The following is a 26,740-nucleotide window of genomic DNA, read 5'->3' on the forward strand; positions in this document are numbered from 1 at the left end:
GTCGCTCTCAGAGATTTTTTTCTTCTTAACTTTACCTTAAAATGAAATGTATAAGATACTGATGTGGTCTAAATACTTTTGAAAATATTATTTTCTATGAGGAAATGGAGAAGCAGAAATGGGAGAGGGGAACTGAGAAAGATTTGGGGAAGAAGGGAGTTTACTACAATTGGAGGGATGAAGAGAACAGACGTGAGGACTAGTGCAAGGATAGAAACAGGTAACGTGGCAGAAAGAATCTGAAATGGCTACAATGATATTGGCTACAATGGCTACAATGATACTGATCTAGGATGATGATATTTAAAATATAGAAAGAAGGCAAATTTCATACAATACTGTAATGAAGCCATTTTAAGGTAAAACAAAAGAAGAATCGTAAGTCAGCCAGCAAAGCCTACGTTTTTATCCTCTGTCTCCAGGCATTTACAAAAAGAAGGAAACTGAGATGCAGTGATCAGATCAATGGTCTCTCCCAAAATTTAAGAAAGTATCAGTTTCCACAAACAATATAATTAATATGCTAGAAAGTATATTAAAAAAAAAGAAAGGAATGTTTTATGACTCTTTTTTTTCCCCCTGCACAACCCCAGCCCTCCATTTTCCCTCTTTTGTGAACAGCAAACACTCCTTAGAAGTATCAAAATTGTATTCGCATCTCCTCTCAAGTCATCTGGACCCTAAAGTGATCCTGAATGTCTGGGGAACTCCTCTCTTCCTGTGCTCCATGTTTGCCAGTGCAGACAAGCACCTTGGAAGATCTCTCTCTTTAGAGGAGTCATTAATCCAAAGTGCTTAAACATTGGAATCACAAAATTAAAATCTCTTAAGCCTCAGAAAGACAAAATTAAGGCACAGACAATGTATCTTCATGGTGGAAAGCTGACTACAGTAAGAAAATAGTCTGGTGTGTGTGGGACTGGCTAGGGAGGATGCGGAGCCTGCCTAAGGCAGCCTGACAGAAGGGAAAGGCCTGGATGGCATGGATGGCGGGGCACAAGCCTGGTGCAAATACAGAGTGTGCTGCACAGTGAGCCATGCGTGTGACCCCCACCTGTGACACACGCACTGCTACCACAGTTCACATGTGCCCCCACTGTCTGACAGGCTCCATGGGGCAAGAAGGGAACTACTGTACAGTAGTGTAGGCACAGCATCTTCTGTGACACTGCACAGCAAAGCTGACAGCAGTTAGGAATGGTCTGCCTACTTTTTTCCCCACACAGTCCAAATATTTTTAAATGGGATCATGAGATCCACTCCCACAAGACAGAAATCATGACAGGTGCTTGGAAACCACATATATTATTTTCCAGCTAGCCTCAATAACAGCAAATGTAAAACCAATCATTAAGGTGCTATGAAGAAATATACTGCTAATCAAATTTTGCAAGAATTTCAATAGCACAAAGCTTTACTAGTGCAGGATAGTGGGAGTTTCATGGTATTTGTCCCTCTTCTAGAATGTGAAATTCAGGAAAACTGAAAAAATTAAATAAAACTGCCGACAACAAAACTTGCAAAATGGATTACCAAGTGAAGGTCACACAGCCTCTGTTTCACCTTAGTTAGGGAGTAGCTATCCCTAGACACACATTTGTACCTTGTATTCAACGTGTTGTGAACATCAGCCACCTCCATCCTTTCTGTAATCAAATCAAAAGCAGGGGGGAAACCCTCCCAACTACTACATTTGTTAACATTTTCACTCACACGTCACCAGTCACTGTAGTTTCATCATCCATCCTTAAACCCACACGTCATGCTATCTCCCACTTAACTGCCAGCAGGCCCATCACAAGACCATTGCTTCATCCTCATGCTGAAACTCTACAGAGCAGCAAGGAGACCAATGCCACGCCAGGCATCCATTAGCTGATCTCCTCAACCCAGATGCAGACAGCAAAATAGACAGGATTCCTATCTGCATTTAATACCAGGAAGTATATCATCCTTTCTGGTTACTGCCAGCTCTCAGAAAAAAAGTGATTACAGATTTTGAGAGTCGGCAGCTCCATTTTCTAGATCTTAAACATTTGCATTTATCTTTTAATTTTACTTCCTTCCCAACTCAACTTAGTATTATAGCACTCAAAGCCTACACAATAGACTTGCTGTTTTATCAATATTATAAAATCCATCTTTGAAGAGTCTGTCTCATATAAAGCACAACAGTAAATAGAAAAATGAACAAAATGGTTTAATATAACACAGCTCCACAATGTATGTGCTTTATCTTTAATGCTGTCACCATTTTTTATGTACAGACTATAGCATATTCAGGGTGGGAGAGCATAAAGGGAGTGTAAAGTTAGATCCTACTACTCAAATACCAGATACAGTATTTGGATATAAACCAATTCCTTCTGAGGCTGTGACTGTTAGATGTGCTAAATCTCATGCTGATTCTCAGCAGATCAGACTATTTTTTTAACTTCTTGGTAGAAGGCAAAAAATCTTTAACAACATGTGAAGTTAGAAAGTAGGAATACACAGCCTGACAATTTTTCTAGAGGAAGGAAAAAACAATGGTCCATTGTTTTCACCTGCCAATGTTTTCAAAGACAAAATGTGCTTTTGTGTTTGTACTTCTGTTGCTCCTGTAGGAGTAGAACATGACAAAACCGAATACCAGGAGGGGCTGCATCCATGCATGAGTGACAGAAAGTAGAACGCTGAAAAATTCAAAGTTTGAGTAGTACTTAATTAAAGCTATCAGTTCTGTTTTGGTCTCCTTCTGTGCCCTTAGCAGAAGAAGCGTATCTGATCAACTATGTACAAAATGCAAAAAAGCACTTGGATTGGGAAACCTGTGATTAGAACAAGTATGAAGCAAATACATCTTACATTCTATATTCATGTATATTTAAAATTGCCAGATTGAAATGAGTCCTTTTCTATAACATTACTTTGCATTTTATGTTTCTTTTGACAATTTTAAAACCAGTCACAGACAATTCTCTTCCTGAAATTTCCTGCTTTAAACTTCTCTATTTACAACAAACTCACAGTACAAAAAGGTGATTCAATGAAAACCCACATACTTAAAATATATAAAGATGGACTAAACATAAGGCACAATTCAATCCCAAATCTGATTACTAGAGAACATCATCAAGTTAATTACCCATAAGATATATGAATCACATGGTAAATTCTAGAAAATTTGCTTAAATTTTCAGAAGTCACTAAATGATCCTGTTAAATGTGTGTGTTGTGGTTTCCATGCTACTTCTAGCATTTTCAGTCACTACCTTTTTTAAGAACCATGCTAGTTTAGGTCCAGTACTTCTCCAGAAACTCTTTCCTATTTTGGACATTTTAAATGTCTTTTCAGAGATCCTTTTTGTCTAGCATGGCACAGTGTAAAGTGGAATTAAACTTGGGTGATCCACAGAAACCCACACTCAAGAAGTGCACCCCAAGCAGACTGATGTAATCCCTTAAGTCTCAGGAAATTCAGCTTGAATCATATTTGAATACAGTCATATGTTCAGATACGAAAAGGTACATGTGCTCTAGTAAGAGATTTGCATATGAATGGATGCAGAAGTCTGCATCATCCCACCAGACAAAACCAGAGGGAGATACAATGCCCACAGCAGCCTTCACTCCCTCCCTACAGTAAATGCACCCCAAAAGCAAGATCAGTTCTGATTCTGTGTAGATCTGGTGTAAGACCAGGACAATACTGAAATCACCTTTCCCTAGTAAGGCAATAATAAAAGCACCAAAGTCAGATATCACATATCATTTGTTATGAAGGACTCCTACCTTTTCAGCTTCATATAATTTTCACTAGCTGCAGGTCTGCATTCAGCACGTTGCACCACTATTCCTTCCAAGGCAAGTTTATCTAGAATGAAAAGAAAATGAAGTAAAACTGGACATGAAAATAAGATCCACCAAGACGGTCAGCATTTGAATTATTTTTCACTAATTAAGAATTTACTAAATATAACATAATTCTAAGTTCTCAAATCAAGCTCTAAAATCTCTGCTATTCAGACACCAAAGAAATAAGCAGGAAAAACATGTTTGCATAGCTGGTATACCCTAGACTTCCTTGTTTTGCCTTCAGATATTTTACATATTAAGAATGAATCACAGAGATCAAATTTTAAATAAGAGATTGTAACTCCTTTCTCTAGATGTTGCACTCAGAGTATTATCCAGGAACTTTTTTGTAAATGGGCAATTAATACAATCAGTGACTGTGAAAAAAATAATCTACAAAGAGAATCCAATAATCAAAGTATCCAAAATTAGTGGAAGATAAAGCAAAAGATAACTTTATTCTTATACTCAGGAAAATAGTACCACATTTTCCTCTTGTTACGATTTTAAAAAAAGTACACTGAAGGAACACAATGCAAAACAAGTAATAATACAAGAGGATGGTAACAGTCAGGGAAAAGAAGTAAAAGCTTTCAGTCAGTAATCTAGGACACCACATACATGTATTTAGGTAATACTCCTCTCTGTACATTCACCACAAAGTCACTTTGTTACCCTACGTGACCATCTTTTGCCTAAAGCAACGATGACTAACAGAACAGTACCAGCCTACACCATAAAGGTAGGTAAACCCAAAAATTAAAAGCAACTTAATGTAGAAATGAAGAGAGAAGTGATGGTGGGCAAATTTCTTCACTTCTACTATGATGTTCTAGTGTATGATGTGTGGATATGGGAGGGGCACGTGTCAATTTATCCATCTGTTTTGGGCATAGCCAGTGCAATTTGTGTTAAACAAACACCTCTGGAACAGCCTTGCATTACATGAAAGGATGAGTTTTAAAGGCTTGACTAGCTCTCAGTACTGAAATGTCCTTCCAAGAGCACTACACTGTCATTGTCACCTTGTGCTGGCAATGTCACAGAAGATGACAGAAATGCTTAAAAATACTGATGTCTAAGTAACACAAGGCACTCTGAGACACCTCTGGATTTCCTATCATCTTATAGACTGAAATATTACTACATCCACACATCTAAGTCTGCTCTCCCTGAAAAATGCCAGAAACAATTACTTAGACATCATGAATTTTTAAGTTATTTAATCTAAAATTTATTGGATTGATTCAAACTAAATCTTTGAAAGCAGTATGAAAGCCTTATTTTTTCAGATAGGTTTGAATGAAATAGAAGAAAATTTGTTTTAAAACACTTGTGATTTTGTGGATTCCCAGCTTAATGGTCAAAAGAGACAACTTGGAAGATTTGCCTGACTTCCTATGTATCACAGAGAGAAAAACTGTATGGTCTTTCTTCTTTACAGAACATAGTAACTTATTTGTGGCTTAAGTGGTACTAATATTGCTGCTTAATTTCTAATAAGAATTGGGCTTCAGCTTCTAGCATTTGGCTCTTCTTATGACTTTCTATACTATGGTAAAGAGTCTTTAAGTACCTGGTGTTTTCTCCCTTTGAAAGTACTTACAAATCGTTTTCAAGTTGCTTCTCAATCACCTTTTCAATAAATGAACCAATTAAGCTCATGCATTATCTCATTACAAGACATTTCTGCCATACTTAAATCAGTCTGGGATTTCTTATTTATTTCTTATTTGCACCTTTTCAATCTGGAAATGATGCTTTAAGATAAAAGAGACCAGAAACCAGACATAATACTACTGAACTGATTTTATGAAAACCATACATGGAAGTAAAATAACAGACACAGGAGCTGCAATTTCTCTCACCTCACTTAAGCCATTTGAATGTTATTCAGAATCTATGAATTCAGCAGAGAGCGGGAAGAAGGGAGACTGTCAGGAAAAAAATGGTCCCATCACTTTTAGAATTAAATTATTTCCCAGTGGGGTTTTTTTGTAGGTTTTCTTGGAGGAGAGCACGCATGGTGTCTGTGTCCCATGACTGCTTCATGCTTAGATGCTAAAACTGAGTTAAGATCATTTGTCTCTAAAAACCAAGTTCTGGGGGTTTGGCTATTATATTACTACACAAATATTCTGAGTCTTCTCTAAGCCTCACATTTTACCTATGGGCTCTGCATTGCCTAGGTGCATAATTGCCTTTGGTTTGGTAAAAACACATTGTCTTTAAAACAGATTCTGTGAATTAAGGAATCCCAGTCACACTATGACAGTCCTGTCATAGTTACTCACTGTCTGACCTGCATTTGTGTCAATGACAACACATTTTATAAGCAGTGATTCTCACCACTGTCGTCCTTGCTAATCCTGGAGTAAGCCCTTCAAACTACAACTCAAGAGGCTTCCTACTCATAATTCCTCTCTGATAATTTTCAGATAGTTTTTAATCTTGTTCTGTGCTTGTTTTAGTTTCTTTTTTAATATAAATCAGAATGTCACAAGGATCTAGACTATGTGCAATAGGAAATGCTAAGCAGGCTGCAAATGTGCTGTTATTTTAAACTCATAATCTTCAAAACAAATAAAATTAGGTTTATTGGACCAGAAAAACTTTACATAAAGCCATGTTTGCTAGGATTCATTACATTTCCAATCTTAGATACCTCTTGAGCGCCATAACAATTTTTCTGCTCACTTCTATGGTACAGGTTTCAAGGCTAGTTAACCTATATTCATCTGAACCATCTAACCTGACATGTCACTGTCAATCTCCCTGCACTTGCACAATTTTCAAATTATTTTTAATTTTCAAGGATCAGGATCAGTAAAGCAGAGAGTTCCTACCCAGTAACTATTTAGAAAATGAACATGCCAATTAAACATGTTTATCCTTAATATGACCACAGAATCACATAATAGTTTGGGTTAGAAAGGGCCTTAAAAATCACTCCGTTCCAACCCCCCTGTCATGGTCAGGAATACCTTCCACTAGACCAGGTCGCACAAAGCCCCATCCAAACTGTCCTTTAACACTCTCAGGGCTAGGGAATTCACAAGTTCTCTGGTATCTCATCTTTGATGTCTTGGCCAATACCCTCTTTTCATTGCCACTGATCCAGATTTGACTTTTGCTGTCAAATCCAGACAAAATGTTCCAATCACTTAATGTACAAGGCTGTGCATAGTCTCCCAAACAGCACCTTGCAGCTAAGGTTGTCTGCTGTCTAAGAGCATCCACTGTCCAAACACCAAGGCTTATGTCCCACTTTCCTTGGACCCTCTTTGGAATTTTAACACAACCTTTGAGTCTAGCAGAATACACAAAGATACAGGGAAATCTCCAGATGCAAGACTGCAGTGAGAGAACACAGTTTTTATTCCCTTTGTAGCCTACTTAGACCTCATTGACCAAACTCAAATTCAGAGACTTGGGTTTGTCTTCAACTGTTGCAGGATGAAAGATGCAATGAAAAGATATCCAAAATGCTACACATCTGCCTTGATATTTCCATAGTCACATCAACCTCGGAGGTAATGGATGAATAAGGCATGGAATTGGTATTTCCCTGTTAAAAACACCTACTCAAAGTAGATAGTACAAAGTAAATAAATAAATAGGTCTGAAAGACTAGCTGAGATCAGTGATGAGAAGGAAAAATAAGACATTTTCCCAAGAGCCTCACACTCTCAAATGCCCAACATGTGTTGGCAGGTACAAAATACCCTCATAATGCAGCTCCAGACAGGCTCCTCCACAGAACCCATACATTCATCACTAGATGCATGCTCATCCTGACCTCCCTGCCTGAATGCCCTGGTGCCAATTCATAAAGTAATTTCAACTATTGTCTCAGTGAGATGATAGATATGCTGGGCGAGACAGATTCCAGCTTGAAATCCTGCTGACAATCATTTTCAAAGAACAGAATATGACAGAAACACTTAAGCCAATGTTAATAAACAGGCAGGAGAGAAATTTACTGGAATTGTGCAGCAGATGGTCTGATAGGGGTTGGCTTGTTGCAGTTTTTAGAGAGAGAGAGATGGACTGATTTGGAGATTTTAATGTATCAATCCTCTAGTCTGACTGCACTCAGCTTCTATTTCCAGCCGCTGTCTTGTTGGACCATTGACTGCTAAGCTGAAGAGCCTGCTAGGAAAGCATTTCTGTCCATCCAAGCACTTACACAGTCTTCACCTTTATCAAGCCTAATAAAAATAAATCATGTTTTCTTGAACCTTCCATTATGCCAATTCTTCAGCTTCTTAATCATTTTTATTAGCCTGAGAAAGTCCAGTTCATGTATGTCTTTCCTGAGATATTGTCTCTCACAGCCAGACTTGACAGCACGTGGGTCAGGTTCTGGAGCTTACCAACTCCTCTGCCTTGTGAGTGGTGCCAAGGAAAAAAGGAGAAGAAGACCACACTCAGGATGCATGATTCTCAGGCAGCAGGAAAAAGGAGATGAGAGTGCAAGAAGGCCAGGCTGTGGGCATGTGTGCCTCCAGCTCTTCAGCTGTTAGAAGATGGGCTGTTGTTTCCCAGCTGTCATGGTTTAACCCCAGCCAGCAAACAAGCCCCATGCAGCCACTCACTGCCCCACCAGCAGGATCAGGGAGAGACTCAGAAGGGTAAAAGCTGGAAAACTCATGGGCTGAGATAAAGACAGGGCTGTACCACATATAACAGTTACTTGGGAAGACAAATGCCATCACTCCAAATGTCCCCCCTCTTTCTCCTTCTTTCCCCACTTAATATACTGTGCATGGTGTCACATGTTATGGGACATCCATTTGGTCAGTTTGGGTCACCTGTCGTGGCTGTGTCTCCTCCCAACCTCCCATGCACCTCTAACTTCCTCACCAGTGTGAGTACAAGAAGCAGAAAAACCCTTGGCTCTGTGTAATCCCTTCTCAGCAATAACAAAAACATCCCTGTGTTATCAGCCCTGTGTTCAGAACAAATCCAAAACCCAGCCCCATACCAGCCACTGTGAAGAGAGTTAACTCTACCCCAGCCAAAACCAGCACACCAGCATCCAAGTCAGAAGTCCTGGTAAGCTCACACTGCTCACTTAAACCACTGTGCAGCTTCCCAGCCTTCTTGCATGTGTTGGCTGGACAAGGAACAGCCCCTACCTTCACTAGACCTCAGCTCTGCTTTTGCAGACCAAAGGCACTTTGTGGCACCTCTGCTGCCTCGAAGCTGGTGCCCTTCTCAGACCATCCTTCCCTGGTAGCTATGCAACTACTGAAGAGGCTCTCCAGGTTTTCACTTAGCATTCCCTCATTTAGGCATCCACTGATACATCTTATGTTTGTTTTACTGACCACTGCACAGAACTCATGCTCAGCTGTCAATGACCTATTATACATAGATCAGAACCCCTGCCATAACCCTCCTGCAAACATAAATACTGCAAATTCTGTCTACAGTGTATTCCTGGGCATATAAACTTTGTATTTAGTGATAATAAAATGTTATCCTAACCAACTATCCAAATCGTTCTGCATCATCAATGTATCACCTTACTGACTGTAATCTCAGGTGTATCATCTCCAAAACCATCAGCAACAATCTCCTGGATCATTCACTAGAAAAAAATTGGACCAAGAACCAAATCACAGCAGCACCTGAGAGACAATTTTCTGCTTAACATTTGCCAGTTCGAAGCCTGCAGGTTAAGTTCTCTATAGCTATCTATAGAATGATAGGGAAACTAATGTGGTATGTATTCTACTACAAAATGACAAATGAAACATACTGAAGAATTTATCAGAAAAAAGCATCACCTCCTTTGCTGAACAAATTCTAATTTTTAAAAAAAGAGCAAAAAAAATTAGCACCACCGATTTTCTCTCCACACATTGATTAGCATAATATTAATCTCCCTTACTTTTTAACTGAGTGATTCCCAAGTCAGATATTTTATCATTCTTCAAACAGTGCCTTTTCATATTTAAATACCTGTCTCATCTAATTCATCTTTCAGATATTGCCACAGCATTTGGTTTTCCAGTCTTGTAGAATTGCAGGGCTCAAAAACTGTTAAAAATATCAACAGCAACCTTGACAGCTTTTTAGACAGCCCTTTAGAAACTCTTGAATGCAAATTATTCAGACTTTCTGGTTTGAAAATCTTTAATTTTAATTACTATGTAGAGCTTGTCTTCAATAGCCGTTAATCAACATCTGGAGATATTTTTGAAATGAGAATTTCTACGCTACCAACACTGAGACAGGAGCTACAGAATGGTCTAATTGTCCAACAATGTGGCCAATTTTCTGTGTTATGACATTAAATGACTAGCAAACTGCCTCAATAACCCTAACAGATTGCATTAGCATGGCTTCTTAACACACTTCTGAATTTCTCTCCCTCCAATAGCTGAGAATTTTCCTCATTTCTTTTGTACTCTAATAAAAAATTTAGCTGGTAATCCAGGTTATTTTTACTGACAGCAGATTGTCAGTAAAGCTGATGTTCTTTGGATAGGCAAGTAAGCTGAACTACTGGTAAAGCACCAACTTTTCCATGGTGTGTTCTGGTCCTGAATCCTCAGCTCCATGGCATGCTCAAGCTTACAGACTAGGAGGTTCAGGAAGAGGGTGGAAGTTGAGTGAGAGTAAACTTATTTTCCAAAAGGAAACATGTAGGGCAGAAGGAAGGGCAGATGCCTAGCCCCCTCTTCCTAAGTTTTGTTTTTCTATGCAGCTGCTAGACACCAGCACTGAATTTCACTGTCTCCAGGACAGCTTGTCTGAGCAAGAACCGGGAAATCTCTGTGTATTGCCCCTCTGCTGCAACCCAAAGTGTGTGCAACCTAGGAAGGGAGTACAACTACTATAGCCACTCTCCTAAGTGTGCACAAGGGTGCTCAGTGTATTTCCTGACTTAATCTGAAACCAAAACAATATCCTTTCAATTGCTGGATTCCAGCACTATTGCCTACTTCAAGGGCAAACCCAGCATACAGGTGACACTAAAAATTCATGAAGCAGCAGTCACTTCAGGATTGCTACCCCACACTGTAAACAGAACACTTCAGCTGGATAGGGCACAAACAGCTCACTGACAACAGGGGAAAGCATCCAGCAGCAAGCTACTCCATTTCAATCCAAGTGGGAAGCAAGAAGATCTGGGGTGCACTTGGCACATCTCAGCTTTCACAGACTGGTACACAACAAAAAAGACTCCCAGAGGACAAAACCCATCAAAGTCTCTAACTTGACTGCAAGGAATACTTCTGTATCTTTGCCAAAATGAACTTTTGGATGGTCTTTCAGTGCATGGACAAAAGGACAGAAAAAAGGAAATCCACCATAGCTGCATCTTCAAAAAAGAGTAAGTTATATGAAACCACCCCACTAAAATTACATGCACTACAATACCATATGTATCACCAAGTGCAAAGGAAGAATTAGAGCTTTTTGAGAAAGTCTTGTAGTATGGCACAGAAAGTGGAAAATTTTCACTGAGAAATGCCAGGCTTTAGTTTTGTGTTACAGATGACTGTCAGCTGCAGTGAAATAAAGCTACATGGGTTTGTGGGGATGAAAATTTTACAGCAGCTCTAAATTTTTCAAGTCTCAAAGGTTTAAGTGTAAATATTCATGAACTCCAGAGTATATTTTCCACACCAAATCCATTTTGAATATTTTATCATACAAACCACTAAAATGATTTTGCATGATCTTTTAAAAAATACTTACTTGTTCACAAAAGTGGAAAATATCAACTGCAAGTGTTAGAACATTGAGAAGATGAAGAAAAGAGAACACACACTGTTCTATAAATTCTGTCTGTTGAAATGCAGACAGTTTAACTGGACATGGAAAATTTCTTCTCTTTTACAAATCCCTTCTCTCCTTGGAAATCCCTAGTCACTTGTACCAGGATGCTCCTAGCTCAGCTTCAAAATATTTCAAGTTCACTGTGTGAGATGAAAGAACGACCAATGATTCTCTTAAGGTTTAACAGACAGTAAGATGGTTCAATATTTTAGTTATGCACAATCTAAGCACATTAAGTGAATTTTCCATCACTTGACAATAAAATAAATTTGAATTAATGTCTCCTGTAATGGAAAAAAAATCTTACTTGAAACTAATTGGCTTTTTCATTTTCTCAATTACTAATTCAGTAACTTGAACACCTTAGTAATTAGTGAAAGGAGTTAATCTTGAAAAAAAGTCCAAATGTTTAAAAATTAGAAACTGATTGAAATCTCTGACTGAAGTTATGTTAAACATATCCATAGCATCAAAGAGTTAAAAATAAAACCATTACTAATCCACGGTAAATCAAACCTAATTAATAATACCTGCTTAATATATCATATACAGCAGCAGAAAAATTTAGTGCATCAGCACTAGGGACAGGATACCCTGGCAATGAGAAAAGTGAGAGAAAAACATTTTCACTAGAGTCAGTTTCCAAATAATAAAATAGTACAGTGATTACTCCGTGGTATCAATAAAGAACCTTACAGATAGCGGGAGCAGTAGGAATAAGATACTTAGAGCAGAAGAATTTACAGAAAAATAATCTGCCTTTCCACTGCTAGTCAGACAAAACAGGACATATCTATCTCTAAAGTGAAAAATACATATTGACAAAGATGGAACCTCCTCCTCTCCAGGTCTAACCCAAGGAAAGCCTTTGCTCCCACCAGTGCTGGGGAATGTGTGCAGTGGCTCCCATCTGTCCACTCCCCAAGGAAACGCCCATAGAGATTTGTGGAGAGCTTTTCCTTTCCTGCTCCAAACTGCAAATGTTTAAAGGGGAAATCTTTTTCTAGGAGGCAACTGAGAGGCTCAAAGTACAGGAGAGAAGATAGGCATTTGATTTCAGTGTGCTGTGCCGATGTTTCTGCCTCCCTGTACCCCAGTGTTGCTAAGCTATGGTGTTATGTGATGTTCAAAGCTATCTGTAGGCACACAAGCCCTTTGTTCCACAGGGCAGCCGAGTTTTCCTATCGAGAAAGAACCAACTGATGCTAGACAGCTCTGGTGACTTAAAACCCACCATCAATATAAATGGTAAATCCTCCCTGTGAAACTGTTTTTGTCTATGGCACACAGGAAGGCAAAAAGCAAAACCTAATCAGGTTGCTGTTCCCGTGGTGGTGAGGATAGACCCTTTGGTTGCAAATGAAAGCTTTTGCCACAAACTTAGAACAGTCAGACCAACAAGTCCTTAGCACCACTTCCAGGGTATCTTCTGTGGAAACATCTTACTGCTACACAATAAATGAGTGCCCGATAAATGAGTGACATGCACATGCACACATTCCACAGATGACACACCCGTTATACACACAGGGACACCTTTCATTTCTGTGTTGTCCTGCTGTAGGCATCAGGTAATCAGTACTAAAAAACAACATGAAAAAACAGGCTTTGTGAAAATAAAAAATCCTTGAAACACAAATGAAGCTGTTTAACACCATAAGTACAAAATATGATTTGGCCAGCTGATACTACAAATACATCTTCAAGTATTAAAAATAAGTTGCCATTTAGTACAGCAGTATGTAATTCTGTGCAGAACCCCCTAAGCTACGCAAACTACTTAGACTTAAGGGAAAGAAATAAAACAGTTGTTATACGCTTCTTCCCTTACACAGTTAAATGCAAATTCCCTCTTACAGTCATATTCCTGCTATCTCCCTGCACACACAGCCAATACGCCACCTACTGCAAACCCAAGCTGACAGTCAGAGCAATGCGAGCAGCATTTCCATTCCAACATCGAGCTGGAGCTGAATAAAGGTGCTTTTTAATAAGAAACATCCTCTTTGCAAGCTGACAAGAGCAAAGCAGGATAGCTGTATTGTTGTCCTAGCTTCAATAATGGAGAGAAAAGGAAGCAGGAGAGAAAATGAATGCGAAGAAAAAAACAGCAACTCTGAAAGCTCCGAGCTAGACAAGGACTATAAAACATCTCTGATCACTCTGAATGTCGGTGGTTATCTATATATCACACAAAAACAGACACTAACCAAGTATCCAGATTCTTTCCTGGAGGGGATCATAAATGGAAGAATAATGTGCCCATTTGATGCAGACGGTCATTACTTCATAGACAGAGATGGACTCCTTTTTAGACACATCCTCAACTTCCTACGGAACGGAGAACTTCTTCTACCAGAGGGGTTTCGAGAAAATCAACTTCTGGCACAAGAAGCCGAATTTTTCCAGCTTAAGGTACTCTCAGAGGCAGTGAAATCAAGGTGGGAGAAGGAACAGCTAGCATCCCGAGAGACTACTTTCCTGGAAATAACTGACAGCCACGACCGTTCACAAGGACTTAGAATCTTTTGTAATGCTCCCGAATTCATTGCAAAAATAAAATCCAGAATTGTACTGGTGTCCAAAAGCAGGCTGGATGGATTTCCAGAGGAGTTTTCAGTATCTTCAAATATTATTCAATTCAAGTACTTCATAAAGTCTGAAAACGGTACACGACTGGTACTGAAGGAGGACAATACCTTTGTCTGCACCCTGGAAACTCTTAAATTTGAGGCTATAATGACGGCTTTAAAATGTGGATTTAGACTGCTGACCAGTCTGGACTGTTCAAGAGGGTCGATTGTTCACAGTGATGCACTGCATTTTATCAAGTAATCACAAAGGCAAAGGCAACGAGCACGCAGCCAATAAACCTCCCTGAGCTGCAGCCTCCTGGCATCACAAATAATGCATCTAACTAGCCCTGTACCACAGAGCTCAGCTACTAATCAACTGATGTGAGCTAATGGTATGTAAATCTCATAATGACATCTATCTCTGGCTTACTTAAGCTGAATGAAAATTTTATGCCTGAATTTAACAAGAATTATCTGCTAACATTGTAAACAGATGGAATGCTTTATGCTCTTTGTAATATGTTTTCTCAATGCTGTCTTTAGACCAGAGAGTCTAGCTGAATTTTTGTGTACCTGTGTGATGAATGTGCATATACCTAACTGCTCTGCTGAAAAGCAGTGAGAGTGTTTTCAGATAATAAGCAGGCTTAAAGAATGTTTTGCTTATAAGACATTAAGAATGGATTTTAACTGGAATAAATTATTTTGACTGTTCATTAGTGTTTATGGTAATCTATTGTACTGAATTTCCAAAAAACAAGATTGCAAGAGAGTTTACAATAAACAAATTAATTTTTAAGTTAAATGGTTTCTCAACTCACTTAACCCCAAATTTATACCATATTGCTACACTAATGCTGCTAGAAACATGTAAGCCAACAAAATAATGCTGGTGGAGAATAATTTTATCATAGGAATTGGGTCCAATCTGCACAGAATGTTAAATTTTCTAATCATACATCATATCAAATAGCTAACAAAAGTATTTGACATTAAGTTTAGTGTAACAGGTTTCCAGTATTGGCATCCAACAATGCCACAGTCAGTATTTCCTAGCAATCATTTGTGCTCATAAGGACAGGCAATGAACAGAGCCCTTGCTTTGCACAGTGGCTTGCTAAATGCAATGAGTACTATCAGTTCTGAACAGACCACCTGCTGGCATTAAAGACAATTCACTCTAAGTAACAGAATAAATACCTTCATTCTCCTCATTTCCACTATTTCTAAAATCTTTTAATTGATATTTTAAACAAAGTTTTAATAGTTTCTATAGAACAACTGTAACTGATTTAAACACAAGTACTACAAACCAGTCATTTCACAAAAGCAAGCTGAAAAATCATCACAAAAGGCAAGAAGAAGCAGTACTAACTCTAAGTGTTGTTTGTCATTGAAACCAATCATCATTCACAGCTTATACGAACCCAAAATTCAAGTAAAATGCTTATGAAGAAAGCAAAAAAACCCAACTAAGTAGTGTCCCAAAACATTGATTTTATACAGGAAAAAAACAATGTCAACAAAAGGCAGCACAATCCATACTAGAAGTGACAACCAAGGAAAACAGCTAACAGAAGACAGGCTGAGAACAGCTGTGGTTTGGATTTTAGGGGGAACAAATCAATCCTAAGTATGAAGGACTGAGAATACAAATGCAAGGTCCACTTATCCCTCAACATGAAACTCTTTTTCACTTTTAACACACAACAGGTGTTGCTAACTAGGTCCCTTGCTAGAGATGAATTAATAAGTGATGCTACATCTCCAGACCAGGGAGCAGTGACTGAAACATATTCCAATATGATTTTATCAAATGGGGGAATTCAACCTCTCCAGAGAACTCCATCACAATGAATACACTGTCTAGAAATTGTGATGTTTTCTATCTAGTCCTCCTGTTACAGACTTACAATTCACAAAAAATGTGGTTCTATAAAAAATATGGTCCTAAGTGGAACTTTTCCAGACTCTAATGTTTAAAAAATCAGATTACTTTACATTTCAGGCATAGAAGCTGAAGAACTGTCCGTGTATCCCAAAACTTCTCTGAATTTGTCCAAATTCATTAATTATATACACACAAAAGATACATAGTAAAATACTATTGTTTACATGTGCCACCAGCATGTGTCATCTTCCCTCCTCCCCCTCCAAACTATTTTCAAATTGAGGTATTAAAAAAATCCTCATTAACCACTACTCTTGTACTTATAAGAATCTGTAGGACTTCTGTGAAAAGCAAATGTGAAAGCTTCCCTAAAAGAAATACAAAATCCTGTTGATCTTCTAGGACAAGAACTAGAAACACAATCACACAGAACAATTACATGAAAAGCCCTTTGTAGATACAATTCTCTACGTGAGCAAGATAAAGTGACAAGACAATATAAAAAAACTCCATAATGAATCCACAAGTTTTAAAGCAGCATGCTCACAGTGCTGTCAAATACACAGCCTGCATCAGCACAAAGTCTGGAGGAGGCTGTTGCTCCTGGGATGTCAATCCATTTGCATTTAAACACTTTTGATTACAACCTTCATTTGTCCTGGGTCTTTGACTAAAATTTAAAATGTAATTGCAGCTGAAAAGAAAGAAGGTGAAAACCAATTTTTATTTCAAACAATTAATATACGTTAATTAAAATACATTGTGGTTGCTCGCCTTTCAGTTAAGCTCTTAGGATGGCAAACACCAAGAAATCAATTGTTAGCACTCCCCTATCAGAAGGCAGCACCAGTTTTTTATTGGAGCATGACTTGTGCTCATGAAAAATCAGTAGAGAATTTGATGGGTCTGCATTTATTGTAGAAAATATTTTCAGAATATAAGTTATTCATAAGCTGATAATCACAGGTAACATGGAAACCATCTGAAACATCTTCTAAGAATATTGTATAGCTATTCATAAAAGATTTATTTGCCGGGCTTTTGGTTCAGAGTATCTACTGCCCTCTCAACCTATGAAAGAGAACTTTGAAAAAAAAAGGTTTTTTTAAATGAAAAATGTACTTCTCTAATCATTATTAAAATAATTACCTGTGTTGTTTGCTTGGTTTATTGCAGATTGGTTTGTTTGTTTGTTTAAAATTCAATGATTCATTACCTTACATAATTTTAACTGGATTTTTTGAATATTTCTGTGTAAGTAACACTGACATCTATGGCAGACATGTAAAGTCATCTGCTGCACCACTAACTTCAATCTTATCTCTTTTCCCTTTTTCATGAGCAGTGATGCATTTCTGCAAATGTCAGGGTTTGAAATTTTTACATTCTACCTCTGATCGAAGGCACCTCAGCTCTTTGAATTACACAGCAGAAAGGAACATGGAGGTAAAAAATTTAATTCCCTTCCCTGTTCAGACTAAACAAATCCACAACTGTCTTGAATCATGCCATATCAGCTACAATTAGACACTTCAATCTAGATATAAACTTGAGCAATTTTTCAGGGTGGGACTGTCATGTTTTGGTATATGAACAAAAAAAAACCACATAAAACCTCAATACTGTAAATAATGTTTCCTTTGTACTTCATAAACATACTAAATATAACATAAATATATTTTGCATATGTTCAGTCAGTCAGGTGGATACTTGTGTTCCATCACAGTAGGATGAGCCAGAAAAAGTACCCAGTTATGCATCAGCTACCTTTTCTGTCTTTTCTTTAAAGCTGGAAATTTCATATTCAGTAACTGCTATGACAATATGAAAGCTGCAAAACCAAGGGCTTAAGTCAGAAATACCCACAGTTGTTCTAACAACATTAACATTACATAGTATATGATGTGCAGGCAAAATATTTTTATTCTCCTTTATCTCATTAAGACTTGGATCACAACAAACTTACAGAACTGCCCTACAAGTATGAGGAAGGAATGACAATTACCATAATTTCTCTGATGATCTTCAACTGCTCTGGTAGGAATAAGAAGGAATTTCCTCCCATTTCCCCAAGGAGGCATTTAACCAGCTCCCAGGCTTGGTCAGCTCTGCTGGCCTCACTGCCTGTTTTGTCAGGTGAGAAAAGGCATCACCAAGCAGAAAGGAGAGGCAACTGAAGGCAGGACTAAATTGCATAGACTACAAAAAAATGTCCTATGCCCCTATTAATTTCTTGAATGACTACTCATGGAAAAATAAAAATAGCTGCCAAACTAACCAAAATACTGACACCTGGATGGTTGCCTTTTCCCAGTGGTGAGGGAGAAGCCAAGGACCCTATCACACTTGGCAGTACACTGGCATAGGTACCAACCATATGGATTTCTATTGAGAACAAAATCTACAAGTGGCTGCACTATGTCAGACTAAAGCCTGTTTTAGCCCAGTTTTCCCTGGTGACTGGGAACTGTTTCTAAACCCAGAGACTTCACATGTCTGGGAGAACCCTCATTTTTGATCCTTTGACCCTCACATTCTTTCCCTTGTCTTGTTCTCTCCTCCCATCATACAACTATTTTTCATTTTTGTTTCACTGTACCCCTTCTTTTCATCAGGCCAGTTGTGGGGCTTTGTCAGGAATGCCTAGGAAAGAATAAATTCTGAGAAAAATAGATACAATGCCTGCTCAAAGTATTTCTTCAGTCTCTAACCAGTCTTACTGCCCAATGACTTCTAAAGTTAGATGTGGTTTCTGGAGGTAGTCTTGATGCTGTGAAATACAGAGGCTGCACAACAAGGTCAAATTGCAGCTCTAGTTCTGTACCTTCAGTACTGACTCACCCACTGACCAGTGTTTCACAGCCTCATAATTGCACTATTGATATTTTCAAACGCTCATGTCTTATTTTTTATTTTTTTGCATTTGTACCTATTACAACTGTTTAAGTGACAACAGGTCACTTCTTTTCTACAGTGGGTAAAAAATTACATCATTTGCAGAAAATCAGTGGCATTGTTATTTTCGCCTCTTAAAAGCATTACAAGGTTTCCACTCAGTAAGATGAGAAGAGGTTAAGAGAATTGTCTTCTTCCCCCACTCCTCATTAGTATACAAGCAGAATAAGGGCAGGCAACAAAAAATAGAATTTAATAAGAGCAGTGTCTAATCCATTCATTTATTTGTGGGTCATGTTGCCCTACTACTACTGACTGATAAACCAGGATTGGGGATGAAGAGCACAAGTTCACTTGGGTCTGTGACAAAATAAGTACTATTTTCTAGGCTGGATCATCTTTGCAAAATAACTATTACATAAACCTAACATTGTCTGCTGCCCTGCAATACAGGGTAGATTGACAGGAAAGTGACTACTAGTTAAAAAAAATGAATGAATCCTTATATAAAGAGAGAGGCTTGCATAATTTACTGTTTTGAAACAAAATCAATAAGTAAGGCACAAGAAATTTAGGATCAGAAAAAAATCATTTCGGGGTTTGTTTACATTTGAAATAGACATTCTGTGACTACCATGTATTAGTATATCACAGAGAACATTGTCTCAAAACACTGCCTCTGTAAATCATCATCATTCCCAATAAAATGCCAGAAAACAAGCAGTATGGCAAGGACTGGGGAAGGTAGGAGGAAGATGTATGATGACACCTGAGGAACATGGATGAGCAAGCACTCCAAAAAAGCAACTGCAGTTGCCTTTCTTTCTGAAATTGTGTAATATTCTGTAGAATTAGACAGTTGATCTCTTTTCCCAAGAATGTTTGTAGTAGGAGTACCACACACAGCTAATCCAACAGTCTCCCAAGTAGCTGTTTCTATCTGTGCAGTTCAAAGCTGGTACAAAAATTATAGCTGTAAACAGCAGCTACTCATTTAAAACACCATTACAACATGATAATATGCAAGCTCAACATGCTAGGATTTCAAAACCAAGTTGCTAGAAGATGACTCCTATAAATTGAGTCATTCTGAATGTCTGTAAGCTTCTCCTGATAATGCTAAAAATTACAATACTGCCTTGTTCACTGGTGATGTGACTTTGGGGGACATAACCTTGGTTTACACACAGTTCATGAAAGCCATCATCTTTCTGGGCATTAAAGGAGTATTCCACTAGTCTCACCCCAAGCATTATTTTAGTTTTGTGAAAAGCTAGATCTCTATGCTTTTCCAGGATACACCTTTTTTTCCCTTTGACACCACCAAACTTTCAGGGGCAGCTTTGTTCCAGGTATGGAGAGCCTGCTTTAACCAAAGCACAAGGTCTCCTTGCTCACAGCTCCTGAAGAGAGATTTGGCATCCTGTGTCAGGGGGTAGCACTTTATCAGCAACAGAAACTCATCAAGGAGATGAGAATTCAGATTTAGAAACTAAAGGCTGCTTGCTGGGGAAATGCCCCAGGAAGATGAAGTTCCAAGGGGCTTGCTAGAGGCGGGAGTCTGATGCTGAGGGAAGTCTGCAGTGTTGGCTCCCCCAGCTGTGAGAATGAGGAGAGAGAAGTGTGGTGAGAGACCCTATGAGCACTATGAGATGAGGAGAAAGGGACTCAGTGTCACTCAGTGTCAGCTGAGGGTCTTGGTTTTGTGATGAAGACAGATGTTCACACAGTGCAACACTGAGGTTATACAAGTAATGTCTAACAATCCTGAAATTAATAAATAAATAATGGACAAAAAAATCTTACAAAATTCTCTTTTTGCTTTTCATATGCCAGCTTTCAAAGAGGCAATTTTCTTTATTGTAGCAGAAGTCAGAGGAATTAACTTTAAAAAAAAATTGTTAATAGAAAACTTCAAGCTACAAATCTCCTGCTGCAGCTCCACAGAAAGCTATTTGTTAGCTCCTAGGAGATTCCTGATTTTGTACCATAGCGAACAGATAAAGTGAAAAACAACGGGTCAGAGGTGGATACAGACTCTCTCAATCAGGAAGAAAAAATAAGCAAACAAACTAGCAATGAACAGGCTAAGCATGAAAAAATGTAAACAGACAAGCAACTGTAACACCAAACCCAGTCATTTATTGCCTCTCTACTACTTAAATAAGGCCTTTGGCAAGTATTAGGGATAAAGCAGTACATTTCCTCAGTGCTGAAACTGGTAGTCTCAGAGGAGACAAATTAAAGGTCCTGCCAGCCAGGTTGATAAGAATCAGCTAAAGAGAGGAAAAGGTACTCTTGAGGTTAGAAGTCTTATCAATACTAACATTATCTAAGGCCTACAGCACTGCCAGGTCTCGTGACATTTCCAACACATTTTCTAAAAAGAACAGCAAATAAAACTCTTTCCCAACAGGGCAGAAATCTAACATGTAGGCTATCTTATCCTTCCATATAGTGATAAAAGTCCACTTCTATAACTTTTCTGCCACACCAAGATTATGATTTCTGAGTTTGCCCACAAAAGTTTCAAATTTCACTTTGAAACTGACTCCTGCAAGCCTTACATGTCAGTCTTGTACTGGCCAAGACAGAAAACATTTGATTTTCCTCTGCCCCTTTGATCCATCATTCAAGGCTCTGAATTTGCAATACTCCAAAACTCTGAACGCATCAAATGTGATCAAACCCATCAAATGCTGGTAGGTGGGTGAACTGCAACAATCAGCAAAATACCTCAAAGAAGACAAACACAATTTGTGAAGTCATGATCTGCAATGCCTAGCATGGCTAAGATTCCTGGGATTTCTCAAGAGTGATAAGGAAAACCAAGAACTCTGGTACAAGCCAAAAGCACACTTCTGTTTATTCATTACTTCTACAAGCTGGACATGGACATCATAGGAGGACAAAATAAGGTCATGGGATTAACTCCCATTGTTTTGTATCAGGTTCTGTTCTCAGGAGAGAAACTGACAATAAGTGCATTCGTTTGCTCAGACATACATGTTAGACTATTCATACAATATCCTAAAATAAATAGCCACACTCTAAGGGCACCAAGGAAATTTGCACAAATTCTCAAAAAACTAACTCCAGTTAATGCTGGCCTACATTAAATCCATATCCTTTTGCTATTGTACCACTGCACTTTCCCTGTTCTTCCACAATATTTATTATAACCAGTACCATAGGCCTTGACTACATATACCTTAAAGCTTCTTTGTGTGTTTCAACAGCTACCAATGGAGTCTCACACTGATTATGGCTCCTGGAAAGCTACTGGGAAGCTTGTACTTTAGGCTGTGTCATATTTATCTGCCAACAAACCCAGTTATATTTCTAAGATAAAAACTGTTTCTGCATCTTGAACATGGCAGCATCCAAATTATCTTCAACACTGAGTTGCAAGCTAGCATTTAAATTAAAAGTTACTGTTTTATTCCTCTTGACAATCACTTTTCAGTTAGATTTTTGCTTTTGGAGTTTATTTAATATATGTTAACTGCTTGAAAGAGGATAAAATCAAATGTGCATTTAGCAGCTTTATACCATCCCATGTTATACCATAAGAAGCCTCTGTCTTTACAAAAAATTGCTGATTTTATCACATGGAGCTCAGTGGTTATCATCATACTTACAATGAATTTCAGATATTCCAACATATGTATAATCAACATATGAATCCTTTTTTTTTTTACTACAATATCAAGAAATTAAGGAAGTGGTATCTACAGTTTGAGTGTTGTATGCTTGTGTCTGCAGTCACATTCATACACTCACAATTGGTAACATTTCAATACTAAATTCACCCTATATTGTCTGTCTACATGCTCAAAGCTTGGACAACTTTAAATACTCAGTTGCTGCCCCTGCAGCTTCCATATAATGCACTTCCACAAGGACTGCACCTAACTGAATTTGCTCTTACATGAGAATGCATTTCTTTACTGTATCATTCTCAGCAGACTACACAGGCTCAGAGCAGCAGCTTCTGAGTATTTTTATTGGGGGGGAGCAGGTCACACTTTATACTGGCACAAATGCTTGGTTTTCACAGCTTCTGTCACCACTGACAGCACTTTCAGGTAGGTGCAAGCAATGTCATAAACAAACAAGAGCCACATACACATATTTGGATTTAAATTGCTTGCTCATCCTCATATAGGACCAAGTAAAGCCAATCCTCATTTCTCTTCTCCTTTAGCTTAGTGTGTTATTTGCTATGCTCCTTTCACTTTTAGCATAAACCAACCTTCAGGCACTAAACAACACTAGTTGAATCACCAAGCACTGTTTATCACAAGCTCTAAACAAATAGATTTCTGTATGGAAAAACTGATCTAAAATTATAAAATGCAAAAGGAACTCAAATTTAGTTTAAGAGAACTTGTCTCACATATGTCTTGATTCCTGAATATTTTGACTGTAAACATCATTCAAGATATTATAGATACTAAAGATTTTACATGGGCTCAACCAACAGGGACACTTCATAGATGAAAAATCCATGAGGTCCTGTTAGGTAAAACACCATAATTTCTGGTTCTAGAACTCTCTGAGCTGTGAATCACTAAAGGCTGGAAGAAGCTGAAACAGGTTCCTCAGAAAGGAGCCAGGTGCTCATCTCTGCAAACCTCCATGGTTAGGTTGGACAGGGGTCTGAGCAACCTGTTTTAGTTGGAGATGCCCCTGCTCGTTGCAGGGGTGCTGAACAAGGTGAGCTTTAATGATCCCTTTCAAACCAAACTGTTCTATGATTCTATGAGAAGTATTCTGGGGAGGTACCATTGTGCTTCTACACTGCTCTTACTCTCATCTCAAGGTATCTGCTACTGACCACCACTGAGGACAGGACACCAGCCAGATGAACTTAGGTGTGATCCAGTATCACTCACAATCTCTCTCAAACAGCATCATGTAGAGTAGCAACACTATCATGGCATTTCTAGATGGTTTACAACTATCCCAACAATAAATGTGATTAAAAATATCATACATAATGCTAAGGATTTACAACATAAATTCCAAAGTTTGACAGCACCTTGCCAATGTAAACATCTTTTAAAGATGTAAATCAAATGGTTTTGGAATGTCATATCCCATTTACTTTCTTTACTTACTAACTATGACTAAACCTTACATATTTTAATTTAGTAAGATCCAAAAGGATCTTGTTATGCTAACATGCTAAATAAAAACATAAAAGACATCATCCTTGCCTCAAAAGCACTTGATATAGGCAAAGAAACAGTAGATTAACAGAAAAAAATGAATACTACATAGCCTGAATTACCTGAGAGATAGTTTGGAAAAGGTCATCTAAGTTCCACAATGATTTTGAGAAAAAAGTGAATAAGCAAATGGTGTAACTGATGGCTGAGAGTCCTCCTTTATGTGCCCCAGGGTAACCAAATACCATGACTCAGAGAATGAATCCATATCCAGTTTGATTCCATAAAATGGGTTTAGAACTTATCTTGTCAGCATATTTAAAGAGCTCACACCATACAGTAATTAATTCTTCTGGCTGAAGCAAAAATATAAACAACTGAACACGTGGCCATCTTACACAACATTCACGGAACACGGAGGAGGCACCAAGAGAGACAATTCAACCATTCAAACACAAATGAAAACAAAACAAAACCAAGAGTGCACCCTTACAACTAAAAAAACCAACTAAATGGAAGTATCAAAATTCTGATTCATTTTAGCAGCTAAAATCTCAATATCTGATTTACATGAGACACTGCATAGCCATGAATCCCAGTCTTGTAGTGGTATAAAATGCCAATCTCTAGGAAGTACTCCTTCTTACCTTAAAACTGCACCACAATTCACACAGAATCAGACTGAACAGGTTTTACCAATTAAATAAGAATTGCAAGCTATAAAGCATACCTTGGATTCAGTACAAGTCTGCAGACTAACACCAGCCTTCTGACATGCTTAGGCCAGTGTACTAGAAGGAATCTCCATTTTACAAAAAATTCCCTGCTACAGAAAACAAAACCCAAACCCTACCTCTAGCCAGACACAAACTATACACTTTTGACAGTATTTGATGCTGAAAGGCAACTCAAAGATGTCAGATACTAGAAAAAGCAGACATCTCCATGTTTAATTGTCCAAAAAGTACCTTCGAGATGACATTTTAAACACCTACTAGCATTAGAGTTTTGTTTAGGAAATTCTTTTAACGAAAAGTAGGAGTTTGAAACTCTTTCACACCTTTCACATGAGCCATCTCCTCTCTGTGCCATTACCACGTAACAAGTGCACTCCAGTCCCAATACTATTTAATCCATGTGCACCAGAGATAATACTACTTTTTATGGACTATTTTTATGACTGCTTAGTTTATGCAATTGAAATCAAGTAAAAAAGTTCTGGAAATGTGTCATAAAATTTCCAACCTAAAGAAAATAATTCAAACTAGAGGTAGACAAACAACAAATTGAAACAAACAAAAAAAAATCTAAAACAACATTGCAAAGAACATTACATTCTAAACCTCTCCCTCATCAATCATTTTATTCCCCTTCTTTTAAGGGAAATAAATTATTACATATATATATATATATATATATATATAAATAAAATATTAATAATTTAAACTTTTGGGCACAGCAGATAAACAGTTATGAAGTTATTTTTTAATGTTATGATATTCTACAAAATATTTTTAAAAGGAGCTTTTTTTAATTTAGCAATTTCTTAAGAACCAAAACTGGAAATCTGCAGTAATAAGTAATTTCTTAAGTGCTTCAAAGAAAATGTCTGTACTTACCAACGCTGCCGCTTTCTGATTTTTCTTCTGATTGGTTTTCTGGGAAAAAAAATAAACAGAAAAGTAATCACGATGTTTCTGTTTTGATTATTTGAAATTACATCCAACAACTGGGTTGCAAAGTAAAGAATGATTATGATAAAATCAAAATCACTGGATTCGATTAATGTTTATAAATATACCTTCTGAGGAATAATTTGCTACCAGGAGCAACAAAAAAAGTCCTTTAGTGCCCAAACTCCCTCACAACTTAAATGAGAGAACTCTATTGCACCTCTGACTGAGCTCTGCAAGAACAAAGTTACACATTTATATAAAATCAGGATAAAATCAGTAGCAGGATTATGCTCAAGCAATGTACATTATTCATTTATCTCACTGGTTAGCCTAGACAAACATTTTTGGTTATTACAAAAATAATGAGGGTTCTACAAAAGAATGTTCTTAATTGGCCTTAAGTAATTTTTTGACCTTGATCAACCTCTTCTCTAGCCTTTTTACAGGCAATGGAAGAATTTATTTCTTCAAGCTTTTTCCTCTCTGATTATTTGTCCTACAACGATACTATAGACCATCAGTATTTTTTGTCAAGTATTTGTACTTGTCAAGTACAACAAATACATATAATCAGAAATAGCTCCTGTTCCACTCAGCAGAGAATCATGTGTAGGAAACAGACACAGTGTTGCAAAGTGACTTGCTAAAAAATTATGGCTCTGGTGAATGGCAGAGTCAGATTCAGAAGCAGCTTTCTGCAAGAAATTCCAATCCCACATACCAAGAAATGGCTGCCAGTAGACGTATTGTGGTAATTTGAGTTACAACCCCTACCAAGGCCTGTAAGATTAAACCCCTCCATTAATTTGTCAGTATTATATTTGACTGTTCCCCCTATATTTCTCCTTTTTATGCATCCTCTGATGCAGAGAACAAAAAGAACATTTTCACTTC

The 26,740-nt window shown here is 37.9% G+C and overlaps 2 protein-coding genes across 2 annotated transcripts in view; one reads left to right on the forward strand and one right to left on the reverse strand.

The window, feature by feature from the left end:
• Nucleotides 1-26,740, reverse strand: part of GTF2F2 (general transcription factor IIF subunit 2) — a 79,065-nt gene that overhangs the window by 38,389 nt on the left and 13,936 nt on the right. Inside the window, exons 5-6 of the mRNA XM_071448470.1 lie at nucleotides 25,790-25,828; nucleotides 3,775-3,856 (exon numbers count right to left, since the gene is read on the reverse strand). Of these exons, the coding sequence (XP_071304571.1) occupies nucleotides 3,775-3,856; nucleotides 25,790-25,828 (121 nt within the window). The remainder of the gene's footprint in view (nucleotides 1-3,774; nucleotides 3,857-25,789; nucleotides 25,829-26,740) is intronic.
• Nucleotides 13,511-15,015, forward strand: KCTD4 (potassium channel tetramerization domain containing 4). The gene has a single exon (XM_071448471.1). The coding sequence runs from the start codon at nucleotides 13,696-13,698 to the stop codon at nucleotides 14,467-14,469; it is 774 nt and encodes a 257-aa protein (XP_071304572.1). The 5' UTR covers nucleotides 13,511-13,695; the 3' UTR covers nucleotides 14,470-15,015.

This window comes from Agelaius tricolor, unplaced genomic scaffold (genome assembly GCF_023055355.1).
Source record: "Agelaius tricolor isolate 1412-34295 unplaced genomic scaffold, bAgeTri1.0.p SCAF_26, whole genome shotgun sequence".
NCBI lineage: Eukaryota > Metazoa > Chordata > Aves > Passeriformes > Icteridae > Agelaius > Agelaius tricolor.

Bases quoted from the DNA above. Each gene is read 5' to 3' on its own strand.
- KCTD4 (XM_071448471.1), top strand. From the start codon at position 13,696: ATGGAGAGAAAAGGAAGCAGGAGAGAAAATGAATGCGAAGAAAAAAAC.